This window comes from Homalodisca vitripennis, chromosome X (genome assembly GCF_021130785.1).
Source record: "Homalodisca vitripennis isolate AUS2020 chromosome X, UT_GWSS_2.1, whole genome shotgun sequence".
NCBI lineage: Eukaryota > Metazoa > Arthropoda > Insecta > Hemiptera > Cicadellidae > Homalodisca > Homalodisca vitripennis.
This window is the reverse complement of record NC_060215.1, coordinates 86,875,707-86,899,717: the sequence shown is the minus strand read 5'-3', so window position 1 is coordinate 86,899,717 and position 24,011 is coordinate 86,875,707. Positions and strand designations below refer to the sequence as shown.

Genomic DNA, 24,011 nt, shown 5'->3' with positions numbered 1-24,011 from the left:
TTTGGAAGTATTCTGAAAGTTGTAACACTCTCTTCCAGGGTTCTGAAGAAAGTTAGCCAATTATACTATTACCTACTGTTTTCCTTTTGAGAGGGCCAACTTAACATCCACAGCTACAACATCCCTGATTATAAATTTTTAAATACAAAATATATTCACATGAAAACGATTCATTAGAAAATCCAAGGCTCTCAGATCATGGCTATGTCCTGGCCTGATACAGTAAACCTCAAGGTAATACTTGTGAACCTCACTTTGCATGCCAGAAGTTTGCTTGTATTATTTAGATTTAAATATTGAAAAGAAATTGCTTATGCACATAAACGTATAAGGATTGAGGACACAAAAGTTTTGGAATTGAATTGAATTCTATCAAATAAAGGTAATACAATTAAAATCATACCATTAAATAAAAAAATTATTGATTTCATTTTATACAGTTCCTGAGTTTAACAGCACAAAATGTTTGTAAAAAATTATTCTAAAAAGAGAAAGCAAAAATAAAATAATTATGTTAGCAGCTGATTTTATCATCGATTTAATAGAATCAAATATCTTTTCTTCTAAGTTTGAGAAAAAATGTTTTAATGTAGTAGATATATTAAAAATTTTCTTAAACCAACTAGAATAACGGACCACAATCAAACTTGGTTAGTTAACATCATTACAAGGTTAAATTACAATGCAAATCATAAATTAATATTGACATGACCTTCTTAGATCATAGATCCCTTTTAATAAATAAAAGTTCAAGGAGTACAAGAGTATGTACAGCATTGTACAGCAGGATAATTAGCTAAGAGAAAATAAATGAACTATCAGAAAGAGTTGGAACAGATATGGTTTATCTTTGAATTAGATCAAAAATAAAGACATTACAGTAAACTGAATTACTCAGGAAATTAAAATTTTGAGTGAACGTAAACACAATTTACACCACAAAGTAAAATATAGCACTAATTTTCTTCTTTTTAAATATGTAAATTCTTATAAAATAATCTTTAGAAGAGTTGTCAATTGTGCAAAGAAATGGAAAATATTAAGTTCATAACAAAAGGATAAAACAAATCAAAAGCGGCTTGGCAAATTGTGAATAAAGAACTTGGTATAAAAAATCATGCAGACAAAACCAATATAATCTTAAAAATTGTAATAACATTAAAATGCAATGAATTATTGCATTACATTTAAATGAGATGTTATGTTTCAGAGCTGCAGAGGAATTCAATAATTATTTTATAAACATTACATCACATTTCAATGCTCCTAAATAACATTGTAGAAAAATTATATTATTTAGACCACTACAATATTTTAATGACAATCATCTCATAATTGAAAACCAATTCAGATTCAGGAGAGGCTTTAATACAGGTTCAGCATTAAACAAATTTTTGGATGAGATTTCAGACATTTTGGATGGATTGCAGAGTACTGCAGGGATGTTTTTATCTGTACAGAGCTTTTGAACATGTTGATTATTCTGTACTCCTGTAAAAAATAAAGGGATATTAAATTAGTAGGTCATGTTATTCTTTGATAGAATCATCTTCAAAAGCAAAAAAAAAATATATAATAGTTCAAAAAAATAACATTAAATACAGATCGGAGTGAAAGCAAATTACTCTTAGAGTACCCCAGAATCATGTTTTGGGCCCCTTTTCTTTTTTTAAAATTTATATAAATGACATTCCACCAGCAATACATTATGAACTAATACTGTTCGCTGCTGGCACAACTGCAGTTTTATAGAACAAAAATTTACAGGACTAACCAAAATCAATACCTAATATTTTGCAAGATATGGACTTGTTGTTTGAAGCCAATGGGTTAAAGATGAATATTGATAAAATTCAAGAAATGAAGTTATACTCATTCTTCTTTACCCAAATCTCCATGTCATTTCAACTTGTGAGCCTTAAGCTTCTGGAATATCGAAAGACTTTCACAATTTATTATCTCCTTTTGAAAATTCTGGCTAAGGTTTGACTGCTTTCTTCCTTTTCATAGTCTGCAGCATTTTCCTGTGATACTGAGAAGCAATTAAACTAATGGTCTCTACCCCTTCCCCAGCTACCACGGAAACTCCTCCATCTATCCTTCCTTTTGAGGAAGTTTCTACTATATCAGAAGTCCTAGTAGCACATTCCTCACATTTAGAGCCGTCTACTTTACTAAGTGCTCATAAACTGACCAACTTTAATTGTTTCCTTATAGTTATTCAGTTGTTTCCATTACCTTTGAGTCTTGAGAATATCAGACTACTTTGGATCTTTAAGCGTTAATTGGGTCTTCTCTTACTTGTATAACCCAGGACCCTTTCTTTTCATGTCCTTCAGTGGTAGCATCATATACAACAACTTTGTTTATCTGAATCACCTTCCTAAATCCTTCTAGGCATTTTTCACATTGAGGTGTTGAATCTATTTCGGATTCTTAAGAACTTCAATATCTTGCCATTGGTGTTTTCCTTGAGTTTTGGAAGTATACCGTCGCAATATTGATCTTAAAAATCTGTTCATCTAGCACAATCTTGAGGCTGTTATTCTCCCACAGATTAACAGCTTTTGTTTTGTGCAATGAGCCAGTTGCTGTTACTCTATCATTACTATCATTACTATATCATGTTATCACTACAAAAGGGACTTATATAAAGACTTATACTACCCAATTACCTTAGTTTAGTGAGATTGAAGTTGTAGACCTAGCTGCATCTATACTCACGTGAGTATATATGCCTGAATATAGGCTACATAGCTTTCAGTCTTGTTTTAACTCAGATAATTGAAAGTTGATGGTAACAATGTTTAATGTCTCAAAACCAATTAATGAACAGTGGTACCGATATGTAAGTCAAAAGTAAGAGAAACTTAGAAATTCTAACAATTGAACAAAACTGAATAGAAATATTGCAGGAGAAATTGGTATGCTTACCTGAGTGAACGAGGCTGTAGGCATAGTTTGGGGCCTTGGAGTAGTACTTGAGAAAGTCATCCAAGAAACTGGTTAGATGGTACCCTGCTGGCAACAATGACTCTTCACGTGAGATGAATCGTGTCAAAGTGCGCAAGTGATAGTCATAAGTAAACGAGTGAAGATGCATCAGTACTTTCATCCTGTCACACTCATCTAGGAAGCTCAGTGTAAACTGTGAAAATAATGAATAACTTGATAATATTTATATGGTGATCATAAATTTTAAGTTATTGCAAGTTAGGTCAGCCATTCGTGGCATTGTATTTGTGTGATTAGTGTAGTACCAAAACTTAAGAATTAATAAAGTAGCTCATACAAGTTCAATTCAAACAAATTTTATTCACTCAAAAGAATTTATTCTGTTACAAAAGTAGATATTAAGTTGTGATATAGGTGGTTGATTACTACTATGTATTGCTAAGTAGTTGTGCAGGTTTTAATCTAATATGGGAATGTTTGCATAATTATTACAACTGTCTCTAAATTGCACGAAAATATCAATTGCATCCCTAAAAGTGTTAAACAATTTCGTACATATGTTATACATCAAGCTAGTGACATTTTATTTGTTTTCACAATATTAAATGTTTTACCTGTGAGATGAGACCACTAGAAGCTTTCCCTTCCAAACGAGAGCATTCCAAGGCATGAAGTTTGGTGTAGAAAAAGGGCTCACACATGTATAATTCAAACAGCAAAATACCTCCTAGCAATGACTTCTGCAGGTAACACACGGTCCTGCCCTCCTTGGTACTAGTCGGTTTGGTCCCACGCACCCTGTGATAACACCAGTCTACATCTATTACACCATATTTTAGGCCTTTACTATTTACAAGTACCATGCTCTATCTTGTAACTACTGTTGGGAGGGGAAGAGGCGACTAGGATAATAAGCTCAGGTTACCTTAGATATGAGGGAATCTCTAAGTCCTTGAGACATTGATGAGAAGAGGATCCTAAGGTCTCTAAAATATTTGTAGGTTGGGAAGTGACTGAGGTTCTTGAGATGTTGTTAGGATGGGAGTTTCACGGTCTCTGAGACATTTGTAGGGAAGGTGCCCAAAAGTTCCTGAAATAACAGTACAAAAGGGAGTTCCACAAAGTAGAGCTATTCCAAAATTTTATTTCCTTCAAGTTATTGTCTTACCCATGCTAAAGCCATTCTGATAGAGCTATATGTTAAAAGGTTTGGAAAGGAAACTAAAAGAAAGAAGTTATAAAGAATAAAAAAGTGCTTTATTATTACAAATTTAGTCATAAAAAACAAATTAAGCTTGAAAGTCCTTTAATCTTTTAGCACAGAAAACAATAATTTTCTATTTGTCTGATTGCCACTAAACTTATACGTTACCAAAATAGCTATATCATTTTACATTTTTTAAATTAACTTTTGACAAGCTACTAAGAGATGAAAAATAATATAATTTATTGTATTGCATTTCTCTGATTATTATTATTATTATTCATTATTATTATGAGAACAAAATTATGAATAATCATTATAATAATAAATTATTGTTGGTGACCAAATCCCTTAGGGTGGTGCAACCAGTTTTTAGTTGGTTATTGTTTTAAATTAACAGTCACAGCTCTTTAACAAGTTCACGGTGTCTGCTTATTTCCAGGCTTTTTTCCCGTTGAATTTTCCAGTAATAACTGCAATAAACTGAAATTGTATTTTACGATAAACATCTAATTATAAAGAGATATCTATGTAGGCTTTACAATTTTGCACACAATTTTATTGCAATATGTTTCTCTGTGTACTTCAAGGGGTACCTAATTAATTAATTTACCTCATAAATCAAGCAATTGTGCGCCTGACGGGGTACACAGTTGTCTAAGGTATTTATTTAAGTGCAGAATCAAATTTAACAAACCATCAAGAGAGGCAAACAATAAAAACGCAATAAGGAAATGCATAGAAATGTGCACCCCATCGGGCGCACAACATGCTTTACGAAAAACCGGTGTACCCTATCGGGTACACAACAGCAATTGTGACAGATTGCTTATTGATGGTGTACATGTCGTCATAAACCTGTTAAAATAACTTCCATGAAAACAGCAAAAAATGATTGGTTCATACAAAGAATTATAGGTACTTAACTAATAATTTTACAACCAATCCAAAGAATACCTCCTGAATATAAGGATGTTTATATAGTATTAATTGTTGTATACTACATATAACAATTAAAACTTTAGATAATTGAAATAGGTTTGATGAAATAGCATGAGATATTTTTAGTACATTACTAATTAAGGAAGTTATATTTTTTTATAAGTAAAAACTATGCCATTCCCTTCAATCATCTTTTATATACTTACTGTACATAATTAAGATTCATATCTTCCACCGTTTAACTGTGGGCCTAAGTACAAGATGGCATATTAATTTAAGTTGCCCAAATTACTTTAACTATAAATACTCTCTCCAAATTTCTTAGATTGATTTTGTCTTTAGGATATATATTTTTTAATGTTGTATTTATTTTAAAGGGGCATAAATAAATTAATAATTAATAAATAAAGTGGTGGGTAAAAAGGGTTTACTAAGTTTGGCAGGAGAATCTCGCTGACTAAATAAATTATAAAACTGATGGTGTACACATATACAGGTATAATCAATTAAAATGTAATCTTCCTCCACCATAATAAGGATCTCTGGACTACTTCCACGATTAAAACCTCAAAACATCTTGCGTGTTTTTGTCAATCTATACTTCAATATCTCATAATTCCTTACTTTACATGTATTACACTGTAATATTGATATTTTTTAATCATTTCTATCTCACTTTAGAGTTAACTGTTTATATTAAAACAAAAAATTATGAAGATATAGTAGTAGAATATAAAAGGCTAATAGTAGTACCTACTACTATAGCAGGTACAGTAGGTATAGTAGTAGTATTGTAGGGATAAAAAGCTTATGGATTACTGACCCCTTTTTTGGTGTTGCAGGCCCAACTTGTATTGGTATAAATCCTAGACTTTGAAGATACTGCTTGTATTCATTGATGAAGCTGGCACACAAGTTCAGATGCCACTTCTCTTCAACACTCACTGATTCTTGAAGCGATGTCTAAAAGTTACAATTAAATCATAACATTATATTGCCAAAGAATTGTCACTAAAATTTAAATTGCATTTGTAAATTGTTTGAATAAAGTAAACATTTTTTTAAACATATGTTCTATATAAAATAGGTTACTTTTGATATTTTAAATCAATAATAAAAAACTGATTTATTTTATGAATACACTATTTGTTTACTTCAATTTTCACTTTTTAAAGATGAAAAACCTATAAAGTATGCACTAAATTATAGATTGTACCAAGACAAAACCAACAATACCGTAAAAACTAATTCATTAATACAATGTAATAGCTTAAACAAGCTGCAGAGGGCATAAGGGTGGGTATAATACACTCTGATTTTCCTGAGACCCTACTCTGATCAGAACAGATGGAAGATATCCAGAACGTCATCCTGGAAGCGATCGTGGAGGAACAGGAGGGTCCCAACCCTCGAAGCTTTTACGGAATCAACAGGAGACAAGGAATTCTGATCTTCACTTGTGAAAACAAAAATACAGCAGAATGGTTGAAAGGAAAGCAAGATTCCCTTAAGCCTTGAGAAGAGGCCAGTCTGAGGATTGTACCAGAGGGAGAAATTCCTTGTGCAAAAATTGCAACTGCCTATTTTCCAAATAACACAAATGAAACCACTGATAAGATTATGAAGTTCTTAAAGGCAAAAATAAAGAGCTATCGGTTGGAGAATGGAATATCCTGCTTAGAAGTGACAAGGAAAAGTCAGTGCTGTTTACCCTGGCAGTCGACTGCACCACAGCAAGCAAACTTGAAAAAGAGAGTCCATGCATCAGCTACAAGTTTGGAAAAATTCAGTTGAGACTGAAGAAAAACACCAGGGGAACACTGAGGAACCAGAAAAGGTGGAGGAGACTTCAGAAAAATCTGAGACTGTCACCAAAGAAAAGAACACCGCTGAGGAGATGGAAGTGGAAGAGACCGAAAAGGTATCAGAGCAATCTGAACATACCTTACCTAAGGGATCTACTCTTGTAGCCAGCGCGGCAGTCTAAAAAGAAAAACCAATATGCCCCCTTTTCCTGAAGAAGGGACCCTCTCTGAAAGGACCATCAGTCTCGGCTGGGGGGAGAAAAGGGGGCTGTGTCCCGAAACACTCCAAGAGGATGGACCACCAGGGGTAGGTGGTAAAAAGGCGTAAGTATGCGCCTCATACAGATAAACCTTCACCATGCCATGGGCGCAACTGACACCGGAGATTTATCACAACAGGCCTGGATATCGCCCGTTGTTATAATCGTTGTTTTAAATTTAAATAATGCTGCACATAGCTATTTCAAAATATTGCATTTAAGTAACAAAAAAACACATTTAAATAAAATGTTTAATTCAGCCCTCTGGCAGTCTCCAGCCAACAAAAACTAAGACAGAAAGTTTAATTGATCTAATTATTCTGTTCAGAACAATTAGGTAGATAATTTGTATCCAAAAAGACCATAGAATTGTGTTTGAACTAGGGTATGCAAACGATAATAGCCATTTTGTTATGGTGGAGAAATTATAAGGGTCGGATGGTGGACTATGGCTCAAATTAATTTGTCAATATGTATAATGCAGTGTTCTTCCTCTGAGAAAATTACAATTCTTCTAGAAAATAAAAAAATAGTAAACATGAACCATGTTGAAATTTAATATTACATGACACGTTTAAACAAATAACAATTATATGCCACATGTTGTTTTCAGGGTAATTAAAGAACAATACTTACTTGTGAAATACTCTTATGAACTCTAAGTGAAAAGTCTCGTGTCGAAGCACTCTGGATTCTCCACCTGTAAGTATTACACCAATACTTTAGAAACAAAACTTTAAAACACTATGTAAAATCTTTGTTTATAATAGACAATGGAGAAAAAGTTTGGAATATAAATCAAGTGCATTTTTCATATCTGAGTTAACCAACGCACAAGGGCTGTACAGATATTGTCCGATATTCAATGATTACTCATTATTTATGGGAACTACTGTTATCAGGTTCAGCTTGTACTTCTTCTGTACCCTCCTGCTTGCACTGAGAATGGCTCTCATTCAAACCTCTAATAAGTTAGTTGTAAGCCATTGTTCAGTTCCTGTGTTTCTCTATACTTTGGTGGATTATTTCCTCAAACATTACAAAACTTGAAAATCGTCAAACTTTTAAAATCACATGTCCCAATTATAAAACGCAATAATTTTTTACTGAATTTTTACTTCTAGCTGGCACTAAATTTAACATATGTGCTTCTTGGCTTAAGTTCATTAACAATGGATGATTTGAAACGATACAAGGATTACAGACATTTACCATTCCTTTTTGGGTTGCAACAACATAAACATGACATTTTTATAAACTGGCTTCTTCAGGTATCAAATCTTAAAAACATAAGGTTAAGCATAAACAAAATTTGGAAAACTTTGTGGGTGGAGCACGGTAATAACTACAGTTTCTGTTACTTTATGACCAATTCCTGAATAAATACAGATTAGAATCTATCTAGCAATAGCACGAATTTGGCACAAAATCTTTGTTATTTTTATAGACTGGAGTATTTTAAATTCTATTAGTGGGCTGAAGCCAGCTTTGCACTGGATCCAGGTCATCTACACTTTGTTGCTGTTTTAAGAACAATTCTGTGCAACACAAGTCCTGAATAATGTTTCAGTAATCAGCAAAAGATCATTGTTTTAATATAATTGAGATTTCTTTTCTTTTAGTAGACACATTCAGTCCCACTGTAAAATTACATTCAATTTGTGTTTTGGATAAAGTACTGTGAACACAAATTTTTAATTAAGTGCCACTTGCTAGCACAAAGTCTTGCTGTTTTTTTTTTTTAATGGGATTATTTTTAACTTATTGAGTGGTTTGAGCTACTACACATACTGTAACCTCCACCACAATATTCTTGGGTTAATAGTACATTTTATTCTTTACAGTTATTTGATGTTTTTACATTACCAGTAACATAAAAAGAAACAAGTGAGAAACAATAGTGAGGGGTTCATAGGAGAACTGGTACCTATATTACTAACACCTTCAATCACCCATTTCCTACATGTAGGATAGGTATACATAACTATAGGTATACAAAGCTCCCACAAGCCTGGTGGTGATTTTGTTTAAGATACAAAAGTTGATACAGCTACCTCAGAGAACCCTTGTGGTGATGTGAGATGTAAAGATTTTAAAACCGTAAGACAACACAAATGGGATACATAATAATCAGATACGGTAAGAAGACGCTATTACTGGTCTTTTTGTACTTCTAAGAAAGAGTGAGACTAAATGAATGGTTTCACAATCAGTTCTCAGCTTTGGGGTTTCCGACACAAAATTGGGCAACAAAGAAACTTTTACTACCTGAAGTGTTTTTAAGTATTTGTTCATGAATCCGCTGAAACTTCTATCGAACCTTAACAATAGGGTGAGATGTAACAGTAGAGTACCTGGGCAGAAACAGGAGAGGAGTGACACAATAATGGATCACTCTGGAGTACAGCATGAACACTTCTAGAACATCTTCTGCTATGGGTATGTTGGGGGTGGCTCCTCTAGTCTGCCACATCGTGTACAACTTCTTTTGATGTCCTAAGACAATCAACATCAACTTGCAGTTATCAATATTTTATGTGTGTGAATAGTAACATTTAAGATTGAATTAAATAGCATACATTCAAATCAAATAGTTTTTAAAAGGAATAAATGGTTAATAAATTAGTTGTGAAGTTGATGAATACTAATTGTTAAATATATGGTAAATAATAGAATGATGAAGGAATATCTAATAAACATGTGTTAATTAGGAACACATTTGAATGCTTAATATGTTATTTTTAAATTTAAGAAATGAAACAAAACAATTAGTAGCTATTATTGGAAGAGTTAAAACTACAACTGTTATTCTTATTATTCTACCAATCAATAATAGTAGATCACAGTTACTACAGAGTACCTTGAATATGTGATAGATTCTGTTCACAGAGGAGATAAGGTATTAGGAGAGGGTTTATATAAAGCTTTTGACAGTTAGACACACAAAACTGTTGTTTAATTAGAGTTACTCAGTACTAAGGGAGAGTAATATAATTGTTTTCCATCTTATATATAAATTTGACACGAATTAGTAGAAGGATCTCACCTAAATAATAAATATAATTTTACAATAAAATATAATTCCTTAATAAGATAAACACTTCTTAGGTGTCCTCTGATATTCCTCTGCTACCTAAGAGGTATCCCAGAACTTTAGAATCAAAGATGCCACTCTAATGACCTTAAAGGGAAAAATCAAGACCTCCACTATGGGAATTTGTTCTTACAGAGCAAGCTCGAGAACAAACTTGTATTGGAGAGTGAACTTATAAAGGGGGCTGAGAGTGATAGGAACAATTACTCTGAATGAATAAAAGACTTAACTTCTCAAAACAGTTCTTTAAGAAATAAAATTCAGGAACTAGAGGTTGAGCTAACTGAGAAAAACAAGGAAACTGATGCGCTAAAAAATACATCTCAGAGCACAAAATAAAGAAATAAAATATCTAAACTCCATTTCTCAATCTTCACAGCTTAAGTACAGAAAACTTGATCTTAACCCTATGCACATGAGGGCAGTATTTATAATTTGTCCTTGGAGCTCGTATGGCCAACTCTACTGGCCACCACCATTTTGTCGTAAGTGCGGATTAATTTTTGCCTTAATGTTATCTCAGCTTGTATGTCCAGCTGTACTGGTCAAGATATAATACATCCACAGCTCGTAAGACCAGCACCACTGGCCACTAAACATAGCAGTTATTTTCTAATATTCTCTTGTTTTATAATGAATGGTAAGTGCTGAAATCTATCAAGCAGCTGTTTTTTAAATTAATTTTTAGGTAAAGCAGTAAATTTTAATTCTTTTCTAAACCTTGACTGTGCAAATGAAGCAATGAAGTGTAGTGGGCCTATACACTGAAGTGATAAAAGGGATGTAAACCTAGAAAATATTACTAGAAGACGTGTGCTAACTATTTTTGACTACACATAGGTGTGTATTTTAAAAAGTTTTATCCCATAAAAATGTGAAGACTGAAAAAAATATAACACAGTTCATATCTTAGTATAACATAACTTTAAATGCATGCTTTATAATATTTTACTTACATATCTTTTTAACAATATACGTGTAAGAGTTAAATTTCCCAAATGTATGTTTATCTTTGTATTAGAAAGATTCATTAAAAATACATTTTAATTAGTTTTCATTTTTCTTTAAACATTTCACATTAATATATGTTAAAGATTATTTAACTAATTTGTCTATATTCTTTTGAGGAATATTTTAATACAAAAACCGATTAATTCATTTAAATAAGAATTAAAGATAAATTTTTAAGATGTAAGTTTTATCATTTGAATGAACTAATGTTACCATTTTTTTTATTATTTATACTTTTGAATTAATAATAGTATTTAGTTTTATTGTAGTAACGCTATTGTTTGTACCTCGTATATATTATGAAATAAAGGGGTTTGACTATGACTATGCAAATAGGATATTGAAAAATAATTCTGATCTGGGGAGGCAAACAACAAATATGGCTGCCAAGCTGTCAATGAAAGTACCACGGCCATCTGTACTGGCCATACAAGTTGCGAGGACAAACTACTGCAAAACTAACTCAAGCTGTCTGCAACCTTGGTGTGGGCAGTGATGTTGGCCTTTGGAGTGCAAAGGGTTAGACTCATAGACCACTATCAAAACTTTTCCTAAAGCGTTTTTAGACAGTATTAGATCCCACCTAACTCCAGACTACCTTACACAATTCAACAATCACAATCAAAAACTGGGACTGCAACTAAAAAGTGGAAAACACTTTTAACACTCTGATTACAGCCCAGACAAGCCTAAATCACTCTTTGCTGTAGAAGCCCAAAGACATCAGGTTTTAGGCAGACCTGCAATACAAATTTGTGTAGTGTCTTCCTTCAAGTGGCAAAAACAGCTGCAAAATATGGCTCTCAACAAAACTAAATGTTAGTCAACTCCATACAAAAAATGAATTTAAGCAAGTCACCACCATTGCATGCCAAATTAAGGCTAAAGGAGGAAACCTATGAAGATTTCTTTTTGAAACACAGTGGACTTTACAAAGAGCTTATGAGCGAATTGTCCACCACCGTCATAAACTAATCCTCTCCTTCCCAAGACCTTAGGTATCAGTCAGCTGGGACTAATACTGCGTCCCAGGATTTTCAAACAGATGGAAACGTCTCCGATGTTTTCAACCAACCAATAGCTTCTCAGTCAACTCAGATTGTTTAGAAACACGCTCCATATAGATGGAAAAAACATAACTTAAAAAAAAACCCCAAACTCCTAGAGTAAACAATAGAAAGACATTATCAATATTACACCACAATATTGATAGAGTCAGTAACAAAATTAAGATATTGACTCACTATACACAATATGCAAATCCAAATATATTAGTACTCACAGAGCATGGTTTAAATTATAAAACAATAAAAGATGCACAATTATCCAACTATACATTGCTGTTCTCATCTGGTAGGGAGTATCACATCAAAGGGGAGTTGCTACCTAAAAGAATAACCAACTTTATGATAAAGTTGAATGTTTCAGTTTGGGGCGTTTAAGTAAGGAGCTCATTTCTGAAGTGTCTGCAGTGAAACTGTATATTGATAAAAAAAAAAATTATGGTTGCCTGTAAAGTCGGTTTTACGGGCGAAGATTTTACGTGACAACGTCTTTTTCTCGGTAGAATATTTATTGATATGAATATTATTAAATTGCACAATAGGAACAAGGAATTGAATGAAAATAAGAATTGCACAAATTTTAACTATAGAAATATATTTTGTTTACTAAAACATTGTACATAATTTGAAATTAATTAAAATTTGTTATTGTAAATGGTAAAGTTGAATAAAACATTTACTAAAATTGGAATTTGAAATTCTTGCTAAACACAGTTAAATTCTAACTTCGCGCGTGGTGATTGGTCGGTTTAGTTCGTTTGTTTGGTCGCACTGTTATGACAGGTTAGAGGTTATAATTTGTTATTTTAAATGTTTGACTAGCAATACGCGCTGTTTCTTCTCAATCGACTGAATTACGATTGATTGCAGAGTGATTTAAACTAATAATTTACTTAACACTATCAACATTTGTCAATAGTATGACATAACCTATAAACTCAGTTTCTCAACTTTTGTGTCAATCTAACAATTAATCAATCAATCATAGTTTACGATAATGAAATATCAGTGTACAATTATTTACCTTTATTGTTGTAGTTGTTGTAAATGACGAATCTAAGCACTCCACATTTTCACGAATAAACATAGTTATCTGCTTTATCCCGTGCGGCGGACCCACAGTTATCTGCTTTATCCCGTGCGGATCCCGTGCGGCGGACCCACTGGACGGGCATCGTAACGTTACCGGGCGTTACACTTTTTCATGAGTGACTCCGAGCCGCAACCTAATTTAAGACGTTGTCACGTCAAAAAATACCTGTACATTCTTGGTACCTACCGTCCTCTAAGTGTTCAGTTGATCAATCACTTATCTGATCTCTTGGAGAGAATCCCACAAGTGATTCAAGATTCAAGATCTTTATTGGCCATTAAATAACATTTTCAGTTACAATAGGCTTCGTCATGAAAATACATTTCTCATAAAAACTAAAAACTAATTTGCTTACTACTAATTTAGTTACATTAACCAGATGTATTTTGTAACAGATCAAACATGTTGCACTTCATGTACTCGTCAACAGAATAAAAAACTTTTGTCTTAAGCCAAGTTGAAATCCTTAATTTAAACTTATTAATCGGTAGTTCTCTTATAGCTAATGGTAGTTTATTGAATAATCTAGTTTGTTGGGAATGGTAACTATTATAAGTCCGAGTTAGTCTTACTTGAGGAACTACAAGATTATATCGAAACCTAGTGTTGTAATCATGTACTAACTCATGAGAGATAAAGGTGTTCATATTTTCTCTAACAAACACTAAATTCTGATATATATAAATACAAGCAAGAGTCATTATTTTAAAATTACAAAAAGACTGTCTGCAGGACTCTTGATTAAAAAGATCCGCCATTAACCTAATTGCCTTTTTTTGCCACAAGAAAACTTTTTTGGAGGCACCAGTGTTGCCCCATAGACGGGTACCATAACAAAGGTGTATATGAAACAGTCCAAAGTAGGTCATTAACAATGCTTCAAAATTAACACAGTACTTAAGTTTACGTAGGAGAAAGATTACTCTAGAAAGTTCTTTACAGATACCTTCCACATGTGGCTTCCAGCTAAGTTTACTGTCAAGAACAATCCCCAAGAGCTTAACAGGTTTAATGTAGTTATCTTCTAAATTTAAATTATTATTGTATGTAAAAATTATGTTTTGAGTCTTATTTTCATTTATAATAAGGTTGTTGGCTGAATACCAATCTTTAGCTTGTTGAAGAGCATTAATTAATTGTACATTAAGTTGCCACACATCCACATTAGAACAAAGAAGAGTTGTATCGTCTGCATAAAGTACAGACATAGATGAAACATTAACATGAAAATCATTTATAAAAACTAAAAACAAAAAAGGACCGAGTACAGAGCCTTGGGGAACACCTGCTACCACCTTCTGATACTGTGACGAAACATTGTTTACAGTTACCATTTGCATTCTATTTGTTAGGTAACTTTGAATCAACTTTAATTCTTTGTTTCTTACACCATAAAAATTAAGTTTTTCAAAAAGAATAGAGTGAGTAACAACATCAAAAGCCTTTGTTAGATCTATAAGGGTAGAACCAATTATCTGTTTGTTTTCTAGACCACTAAGAATTGAATTTACTAGACATTCTATAGCCTTAGCAGTAGAGTGATTTGGCCTAAATCCAAATTGGTTTTTGTACAATAGATTGTTTTCGATAAAATACTTATATAATTGTTTAAATATACAGGTTTCTATTATTTTGCTAAGGGTTGGTACAATAGTAATAGGTCTATAGTTCTCGGGCATTTCTTTTTGTCCTTTTTTAAAAATAGGTGTAACTTTACAGTATTTTAGACAGTCTGGGAATTCACTTACAATTAAGATTTGGTTTATAAAGCAGGTTAAGGGTGATAAGATTTCATCAACTATATTCTTAAAGACAAAATTGGAAAGACCATAAATATCTTCACTCTTCGATACACTTAAGTCAATTACTGCTGCTCTTACTTCACTAGTATTAAAAGCTTCCCAATTAAAGTTACTTGTAAAACTGTTTTGATGGCGAGAAAAGTTATGCAACAAATTACGGTAAGACAGAGTATTGGTATCAAAGTTCAAGCCAAGATTAACAGGAACATTTACAAAATGATTGTTTAAAACATCAGGAGTTACTGGTATCATATTGTCTTTACTTTTGGAAATAAAATCCCCTGCTTCCTTTCTGATTATCTGCCATGCCATTTTACATTTATTTTGGGAGTTCATGATGAGTGAATCATTTGCAGATTTTTTTGCTTTAGTGATTGCCCTTTTGTACAGCTTCTTAAAATTCTTAAACCTAATCTTATCATTTACACTTAAGCTACTTTTCCATTTATCATAGAGAATTACCATATAAGACCTCATACGTTCAATTTCAGGAGTGTACCATGACAATTTCGGTTTTTTGTTAGCTTTACTTTTAACATTAACAAGTGGACAATATATATTAAAATATGATGTTAAAATATTTAAGAACGTTAAACAGTTTGCATTTACATCTAAACTATCATTTTAAAAATCCCAATCTTCACAATAACTGAGAGCTTCCTTAAGATTACTTATTCTAACAGGTGAAATGAGATGCCTCATTTTAATCTTAGAACTATCCATATTCCTGGATTTGTTAAAACCCAATTTAATATCAACAAAGATGCCAGCATGATCGGAAATAATATCTTGCTTCAATAAGGTAGAATTGCATAGCTTTTTATCAATATTTGTGTACATGTTGTCTAGACAGGCCTTGTTTCTAGTTGGTAAACTATTTATGGAATATAAATCCATTGATCTAAGCGTATTTACAAAAAACTGAACATCATCATCACTCTCCAACTTTAAAATATCAACATTCAGATCTCCAGTTAAAATAAAATATTTACATTTTTTAATCATTAAAAAAGACAATAACTTATCCAAATAATCAATAAAAGTGTTAAAATCAGAGCTAGGGGTTCTATATACATTTAAGATAATAAGATTAAAATCAAGCAGCTTAATTGCAGAGGCTTCACATAGAGAATTAATACAAAAGTCAGAAATATCAAAACTCTGAAATCTAGAACTTAAGTCTAGGCTTATAAAAATTGATGAGCCACCACACTTAAGGGGAGGTTTCCTACAGTAATATGACGCTAGTACAAATCCATTAGGAACAAATATTGACATTTCATCCTCATGTAACCAATGTTCACTCAGACAAACCACATTAGTTTCAGTTTCTTCTAATATTATGTCTAGCTCATTAAGTTTACTTCTTAGAGACTGAATATTTAAGATTAGTAATCTAAGACTAGACCCCAGAGTATGTTTGTTTACCAAATTACACTTAGCTCTAGAGATAGGGTTATAATTGTCATCATTGTTGTGGGTTAAGTAACTGAGTGCTGGACCTTCAGTGGACAGTTTCCCGACCAGGATTTAGTAGATGGAGACGCTTGTAGAGAACCTGGTATAATTTCAACCAATGTCGACTGTTCTTCCTGATGACATCCAGGTGGAGGGGGTTGCTCTGTAGTCATCACTACAGCTGCTTTGAGGATTTTACTAGTCAGCCATTGTTTCCCTCTAAGGCTGAGGTGCATACCATGCCTAGTATGGAGACTTCTATCAGCCTTACTAGCTTGAACCAAAGACACGTTGCCAAGCTGTTCACTCAACCTTTTGAGTTCTTCATTAGTTTTTCTGATTTCAACATTCACACAGGACCAGTCTGATAGATCAAATCTATTTGGTAAATCAACTAGAATAATCCTCTTATGTATATTCTTCTTAAGAGTAGATTTAATAGCATTGATGGCTGAGGAAGCCTCATTGTGGGAAACATCATTAGAACCAAAAGCCAGCACCAACAAGTCACTATGTCCTAATTTTTCACCATCAATATTATCTTGATTTAAAACTTGATTTGCACGACCGCCAGGTTTAACGAAACTAAAAGCATCAAAGGTTTTTGAATTGTTATTGATATGCCATGATAAGTCTTTCCCATGGCTGTCACTACACACTAACATTCGTCTGGTTCTTGAATTTCTCTCAATGACAACCTCACAGCTGTTGTTATCACTGATCGTATCAATATCATTTTCCAGAGTCAGACAACTGTACCGATTTTCAGTTTCAAAATTAGAACTACATGGTAGAACATTATTTTTATATAGGCTAACCGATTTCTTTTTTCCATTTTTCCTGGTATCAATTGCTTTAGTTAAGCCAGTATTATTATGTAAAAGAGGATTTTTGGCTTTCAATTCAGTAGCCTTTACTCTGACTTTTTGAGAGGATGGAAAGCAAGTTAAACAGTTTAACGTCTTGTTTGTTTTGATCTGATCTTGTAAGAGCTCATTGTCTTTTTGTAACACTTCAGAAGCCGCTTCCAAAGACCTAATCGAGTCCATCATATTACAAATTTCGTTTTTGTAAATTTGACAGGATTTGCACCAAGTTTTATGTTTATCCAATTCTTTAATTAAATTCTCTTTATCCTGTTCAGCTTGAAGAATTAAAGTCTGCATGTTATAATTTTCATTTTTCAACCTAGTTTCCAGTAATTTTATCTTAGACAACATTTCATTTTCTTTTTTATCATAGTTTGCCTTTAGTTGTTCAATTTCCTCCTCTTTTTCTCTGATTGTGTCTTCAAGTTCCAATAAATATGTAGATTTTCTGTTTTTCAATTCATGCAACTCTTGTTTCAAATCTTCATTTTCATGAAGAATGGCATTATCGATCTCATTTTCCAGGGAAAGGGAGTACTCAAGTTCAGGATTAACTTTTTCATTGTCCAAATTCAGAGTTTTAATTCCAGTTTTCCCTAAGCAATCATCACACTTCCATACTTCCAGTTCATTATGTGTTAAGGTACAGTAGAATATGACAAATTAATGCATCTAAGGTGTATCCATGCTTGACAAACACCTTTACAGAAAATACCTCCATGTCTAACATTTTTACTACATTTTCTGCATTCATTTAATTTAGAATCCGTTTTACTCATATTTATTTGATTTTGTGACAAGATAGGATTCTATGTTACAAAAACAGAAACAGTTAATACTTTAATAAGATATCCAGTAAGCTTCAAAAATTGCCTTGCTTTCAAAATCAACTTCCCTTATCAACAGAGTTCCAGCACAGAGATAATGGCTTTTCTCTTATTTTATAATTTATTTATATATTGGCAGGGTATGTTACTTGATAAATTAAATAAAATGCACATAAATTAAATGTTCATTATGAATATTAAAATAAAGTTTAAGTCAATTCAAATAAAATTTAAAGCTAATTTAAAATAAAATTTGAAATAAATTTAGTAAACAAATACACAGTGTGCCAGGATCAGGCACAATCAGTTGTTATTGTAAATAGAAGGAGCTCTTCTGAGTGACAAGATGAAGTCAAGTTATCAGTAGCAGGTTATAGCCAGGTCCAAAGGTGAGCACTGTCTTATCTACAGAGAGAGCCCTTCTTATCTATGACCCATCTAATCTTGCTTTCAATAATTCTGCCAATATTTTCAGAAACTTATTATAAAAAATATAAAACTGTCAGATATTACCTTGCAGCCATTTAAACTATTTACTTGTAACTGTCCCTGGTGTCAAACTGAACACTAAGGTGTAAATTTTGTTTACAATTTCTTTAAAAAACTAGTGAAATTTCTTCATAAATCAGAGAGCACAACATGACCACAAACATCACATGGGAATACCCCCACTCAGCCAAAGTGAAAAGTGGGATACTCCTTGTTGGTGACCTCAACATTGACAATCTTGACAATTCAAAGCGAAGAGAACAGACTGTCTTGAGTGAGCTGCATATGTCTTATAACATCAAAAGACTGGATATTCCTCAAACACGAATCACAAGCACACTCACTGTGGACTCAACCTACCCAGATTTCACAAGGAAATTCATGATTCGGTCTACCAATAACATGATTGCCAATCTACTCGTGTGGTATTCAACCTCGTGTAACCACTGACACAGGACAAAACGTATTACATCTATGGACTTCATATGGTGAGTGAACTTACATATACCTTATTTGACATTTCTACAGACAGAGATTCTACCCTTCTATTGAAATTTAACTCAGAATTTCACTGGAGCCAAAATAGGATTCCCAGGACTTTGCCTCATCCCTATGAGGAATTACTTATTTTTAAACTTAATACTTATGTTTAACCATTACAATGGACTCGTTCAATCATATTTAAGTCTCATCATCTGTAGCTGTTTATTCGTACTGAATTTGTATGTGTACTACAAGGTGATATTACATAACTTGTCAAAAGAGAAGTAAAACAATTGGGGCGTAATCATATGTAACCACATCAATTATATTACTTTTGGTATCAATGGAAAAAACTATAGAATATAGTTGATAAGTTATAAAATTTCACCTCTTAATTAAACTGTGTATAGCCTAATTATTATGAATAAAGTAATACATTTTTTTCTGGTTAACGACTCAAATTATTTTCTTTGAACACTCCAGTATTTTTATTTAGGAACAAATCTCAAATAGTACCGCAATCTAAATTCATTAATACTTCAGAAAACATTTTAATTTGCTTTATACTAAAAAAAGATTAAAGTAACTATTATTTATATTGAACCTTCATATCAAAATTATCTCTGGTGGAACCACTCCATACCCTGAGCTAGCCTAGCCATTGGAAGGTTACACTTTTCAGGAAAAAAATTAATTTAAAACTATATGGCATATAGGAATTAAATTTTTTCTAATATAAAAACTGATTAAGTGCCTATATCAAGAACTAAGGAAGTTAAATTTTTCGGTTAGTTGGACAGTTTGCTGACAAGTGATGGATATATAGAGGAAATGGTTTAAAAAATGTAAATATATAGGGTCTAGATTTTTTATGTACTGCCAAACTATATAAAATTGTTGAAAACTAATACAATTTTGAAAACAAAATTTAAGGGCTATCAGACTATTCTTTGTTGAAAGCTTGTTACTATCAATGTATGATTTCAGAAGATAACAGGATTGCGGACATTGGCAAATGTCCATAATGTTGTTATCATATCAGACTAGCCTTCCTTTGTATTCCTACTTCAGTTTTTATTAAAATCCATAGAGGATAATCAAATAACATAACAATAAATATGTAATATGTACACATTTTTTATTGTTAATTAATTAACTATAATTACTATTTTAACATACTGTTTAGTAATTGTTGTACCTATTACATTTTATCGTTTCTTTTGTGTATTTTAGTGTATATTTATGTATTTAAGTATGTATTCTGTAACTGTTTATGTACGTAACTGTTGTGAATGTAACTGTTTATTTATGTATGTACTTCTGGACCACTGGATCCTTAGTGATAAAAGAGGCTTGTTAGTGTAATTTTCTTTTGTTTAACCCTGGAACTGGCAAACGCCCGATATCAGGCGTTTTAGTTGCATCCTAGATGGCAGCACCCGATATCGGGCGTTTTAATATGTCTTTTATTTCTCAATATTACGTACTTAATCAAAGAGTATCGGTATTGATACCAATCGAAAGAGGAAGGTTCAATTTATGTAAATAATACACTAATAAATAATTTTATCGTTTCGTAACACGTCCATACGTTTTATAATCTCTGAACTGCTTGTTTACATTCTCCCACGTACCGCGCTAGTTACGCGCACAGCGATGAGTCATCAACTGGTTCATTCGGCTATTGTTATTTCGTCAGCTGCATGGTGTTCTGTCTGGTTTATTGTTTGTTTGAATTCGTTGAAATGATGGTTGTGTATATGACACAATAATAGTAAGTTTTTGTGCATGTTTACATAATGGATCGTAATTTCCGCGATCGTTCAAGTGACATTCGAGAACTAGTTGAACATGAAATAAGCAACGATGAGGATTCCGATTTAGACATTCAATCAGAACATAATTAAAAAAATACATAGTAAAAAATAAAAAAATAGAAAATTAATATGAACTAATAGTTACAAGATTGTACAAATCCAAGTGAGCTTTGAAGTTCTTACTTTTGTTGGTAAGTAGCACTTTCGAATATCAGTGTATGATTTTTGTATCGTTTACCACATGTAAAAATAAATACGTTATAAACTACATGTTGTTTTATTTTTACTCAGAATTAAATGCTCTTTCTTTTTTATATTTTGGATTTTGCATATCACTAACAACAACAATTTTACAAATCAAAAACTTTGTACTAACTTTTCTTTTTTCAAAAAACATTTTTTTTCATGAAGAGGTAGAGTAAGGATTTTTTTTGTTTTAATTATATTATGTGAAAAATGTTCCTTGAACAATGCTGAATAAAAAATATACAATATGACATAGATACTTTACAGTATACATGTAATAATAAAATAAATATAAGGCAATGTAGGAAGTACTAAAAACACTCCGCCACTGAGAGAAATATGACCGCCAGTTCCGGGGTTAATGTCACATTTGTTATTAGTTTTGAGCCAAAATATTATATTTAGCTCCACTTTAATAATCTGAAACTACTGAATGAAACTTTTCATGTATAATAAATCTGAATGTAAATATAATAATAGATTGTTATTCGTATTCAATTGGTAATTTAAGATATTTAGACATACGTAGTTTTTACAAATGATTCAGAGTCAAGTATAATACAACCTCAGTCAATACATATAAGTATGAAACTGATACCTCGTTTGTCCTGAGCCCTTGTATCTAATAGTTGTTGTAAACTGGATAAAACATGGTCTACCACCACAGGTCGTTTGACCATAGACCGCCGTGCCACAGGCTTGGTATCCCGCAGAACTTCCTGCAAGAGGTGCGCAGACCCAGAGGAGCTGCGTGGACCACGAGGTGTCCCTGGAAATACCATCAGATTCTCCACATCCGCCATCTGATTCATGAAAGGGTTTGCTGCCTGAAATAAGAGAGTCAGCTTCTCAATATTTTCCAAATATTCCTAAATCACACAAAATCTGTTGTTACTTGAAAATAAGCAAACAATTTGCTATTCTTTGTTTGAAATTTGTTTTTTTTTTGTATCAGTGAACGATGGCAAATGTCCGGAAAAATCCTGTTTCCTTCAATTAGCTATTTAATTAGTAAATTTGGATTTATCTACTTCATTAATCTATTCTATATCAATTATAAACTGCTACTTTATGAAATATAAAAGTACAAAAGTACACTAACAGATTTTATGTCCAACAGTTCAAAGAGCTATAAACTTTATATTAAACATTGTTTTTAAAAAAAGGTATAAGTACACTACACCATGTGTCATAACAGGCTATGCTGAGGTTGCATGCAAAAATTCCAATCTGTAGCTCATTTCATTCTAAATGACCTGCGAACAATCATACAAAGAGAAGTTGACACCATGATGACATATCAAAGATCTTATTCGTGTAAATAAAGTTTAATGTAAAATTGAATGTTCACAAATGAAATCTCTCAACATATCTTGCCAAGTGATACAGTCAGACTTTTTCATTAATTTGAGTTTCATATCAGAAATTAAATGATTAAAGTCAACACACCGCCTCCCTATAAAATGATGTTGTATGTGTTGGTATAGTTAGACTACATTATTGTTAAAATGTCACATGTTTGAATCACTTACACACCTATTGAGTTTGTTTACAAATTTATTTGTTTGTTGTCATCATATTTACCCATAGGATCAACGAAAAAAATATTTTATAATCCTCAGCCAAATCCCATGGAGTAACATGCACCACTATCTAACTCAGTGTTCTTTATATAGAAATAAATTCTCAATTTCAAGTCTGTAGGTCAGTTTGTTTTCCAAATATCGTGTGGACAGACAGACAGACAGACACACATATCAAAAGACAGACAGAAATTAAATTTTTCCAGCCCCATGAGTGTAAAATTCAGCCAATAAAATAGCTTAATAAATCTTAATTCACACCACATAATTCATACTTAGATAGCAGTGGCAAAAATGCCTTTCAATTCCATATTTTGCAATCACATTAGTTTTTAAATTCCAAATTTTAGCATGTACCTATTCAACATAGCGAACTCTATAAAAATATTATTGTGTGCCTTAAAGGACCATCAAGCTCACCAAGCTATTCTCATTTCCAACAATTTTGACCTTGCACTGAAATTTCTTAAATTTCTACACATTAATTCATTGTGTAGCCTAGTTATTCTATATTTACCCTGTATACATCACTTAGATAACTACATGGAAGTAGGAACAATAGAACCAATCCCTAAGTCATAGTTCACCTGGTTTTCAGTTTTGCGGGAAATGGGCTGGTTGATGAAGAGTCCCATTTTCTGTTGGATAACCCCAAGCTGTACATTGGAGCGAGCTGTGAGCCACTGACCCAACAAAGCTAACTGCTTCATTAACATCTCTATTAGGTCCTTGGCCCAGTTGTATGTATACAGAAGAACCTAAAACAAATAAGCAAGCTGGTACATCTTGGAGAACAAAAGTAAGTGGGGTTTGAAGATTTGATAAGAGTATTAAATAATTGTAAATATTCATATTGATTTACCTAGAATTAAACATACACATACACCAGGAGTTTGATAAACTGACATTTGAATTTGAGAGAGAAATGTCAGATATAAAACAAATTGAATTTCTTGCTTTGTTTTTATTTTATGTTTGGTTGGTTATTTTAATATAGAAATCTATAAAA

The 24,011-nt window shown here is 32.4% G+C and overlaps 1 protein-coding gene across 3 annotated transcripts in view; it reads right to left on the bottom strand.

Moving 5' to 3' along the window:
- Positions 1 to 24,011, bottom strand: part of LOC124369311 (KICSTOR complex protein SZT2-like) — a 295,343-nt gene that overhangs the window by 41,868 nt on the left and 229,464 nt on the right. For all 3 annotated transcript variants that reach the window (XM_046827256.1, XM_046827257.1, XM_046827258.1), the window contains exons 46-52: positions 23,590 to 23,760; positions 22,018 to 22,246; positions 9,521 to 9,662; positions 7,803 to 7,866; positions 5,925 to 6,064; positions 3,570 to 3,753; positions 2,935 to 3,148 (exon numbers count right to left, since the gene is read on the bottom strand). In XM_046827256.1, the coding sequence (XP_046683212.1) occupies positions 2,935 to 3,148; positions 3,570 to 3,753; positions 5,925 to 6,064; positions 7,803 to 7,866; positions 9,521 to 9,662; positions 22,018 to 22,246; positions 23,590 to 23,760 (1,144 nt within the window). The remainder of the gene's footprint in view (positions 1 to 2,934; positions 3,149 to 3,569; positions 3,754 to 5,924; positions 6,065 to 7,802; positions 7,867 to 9,520; positions 9,663 to 22,017; positions 22,247 to 23,589; positions 23,761 to 24,011) is intronic.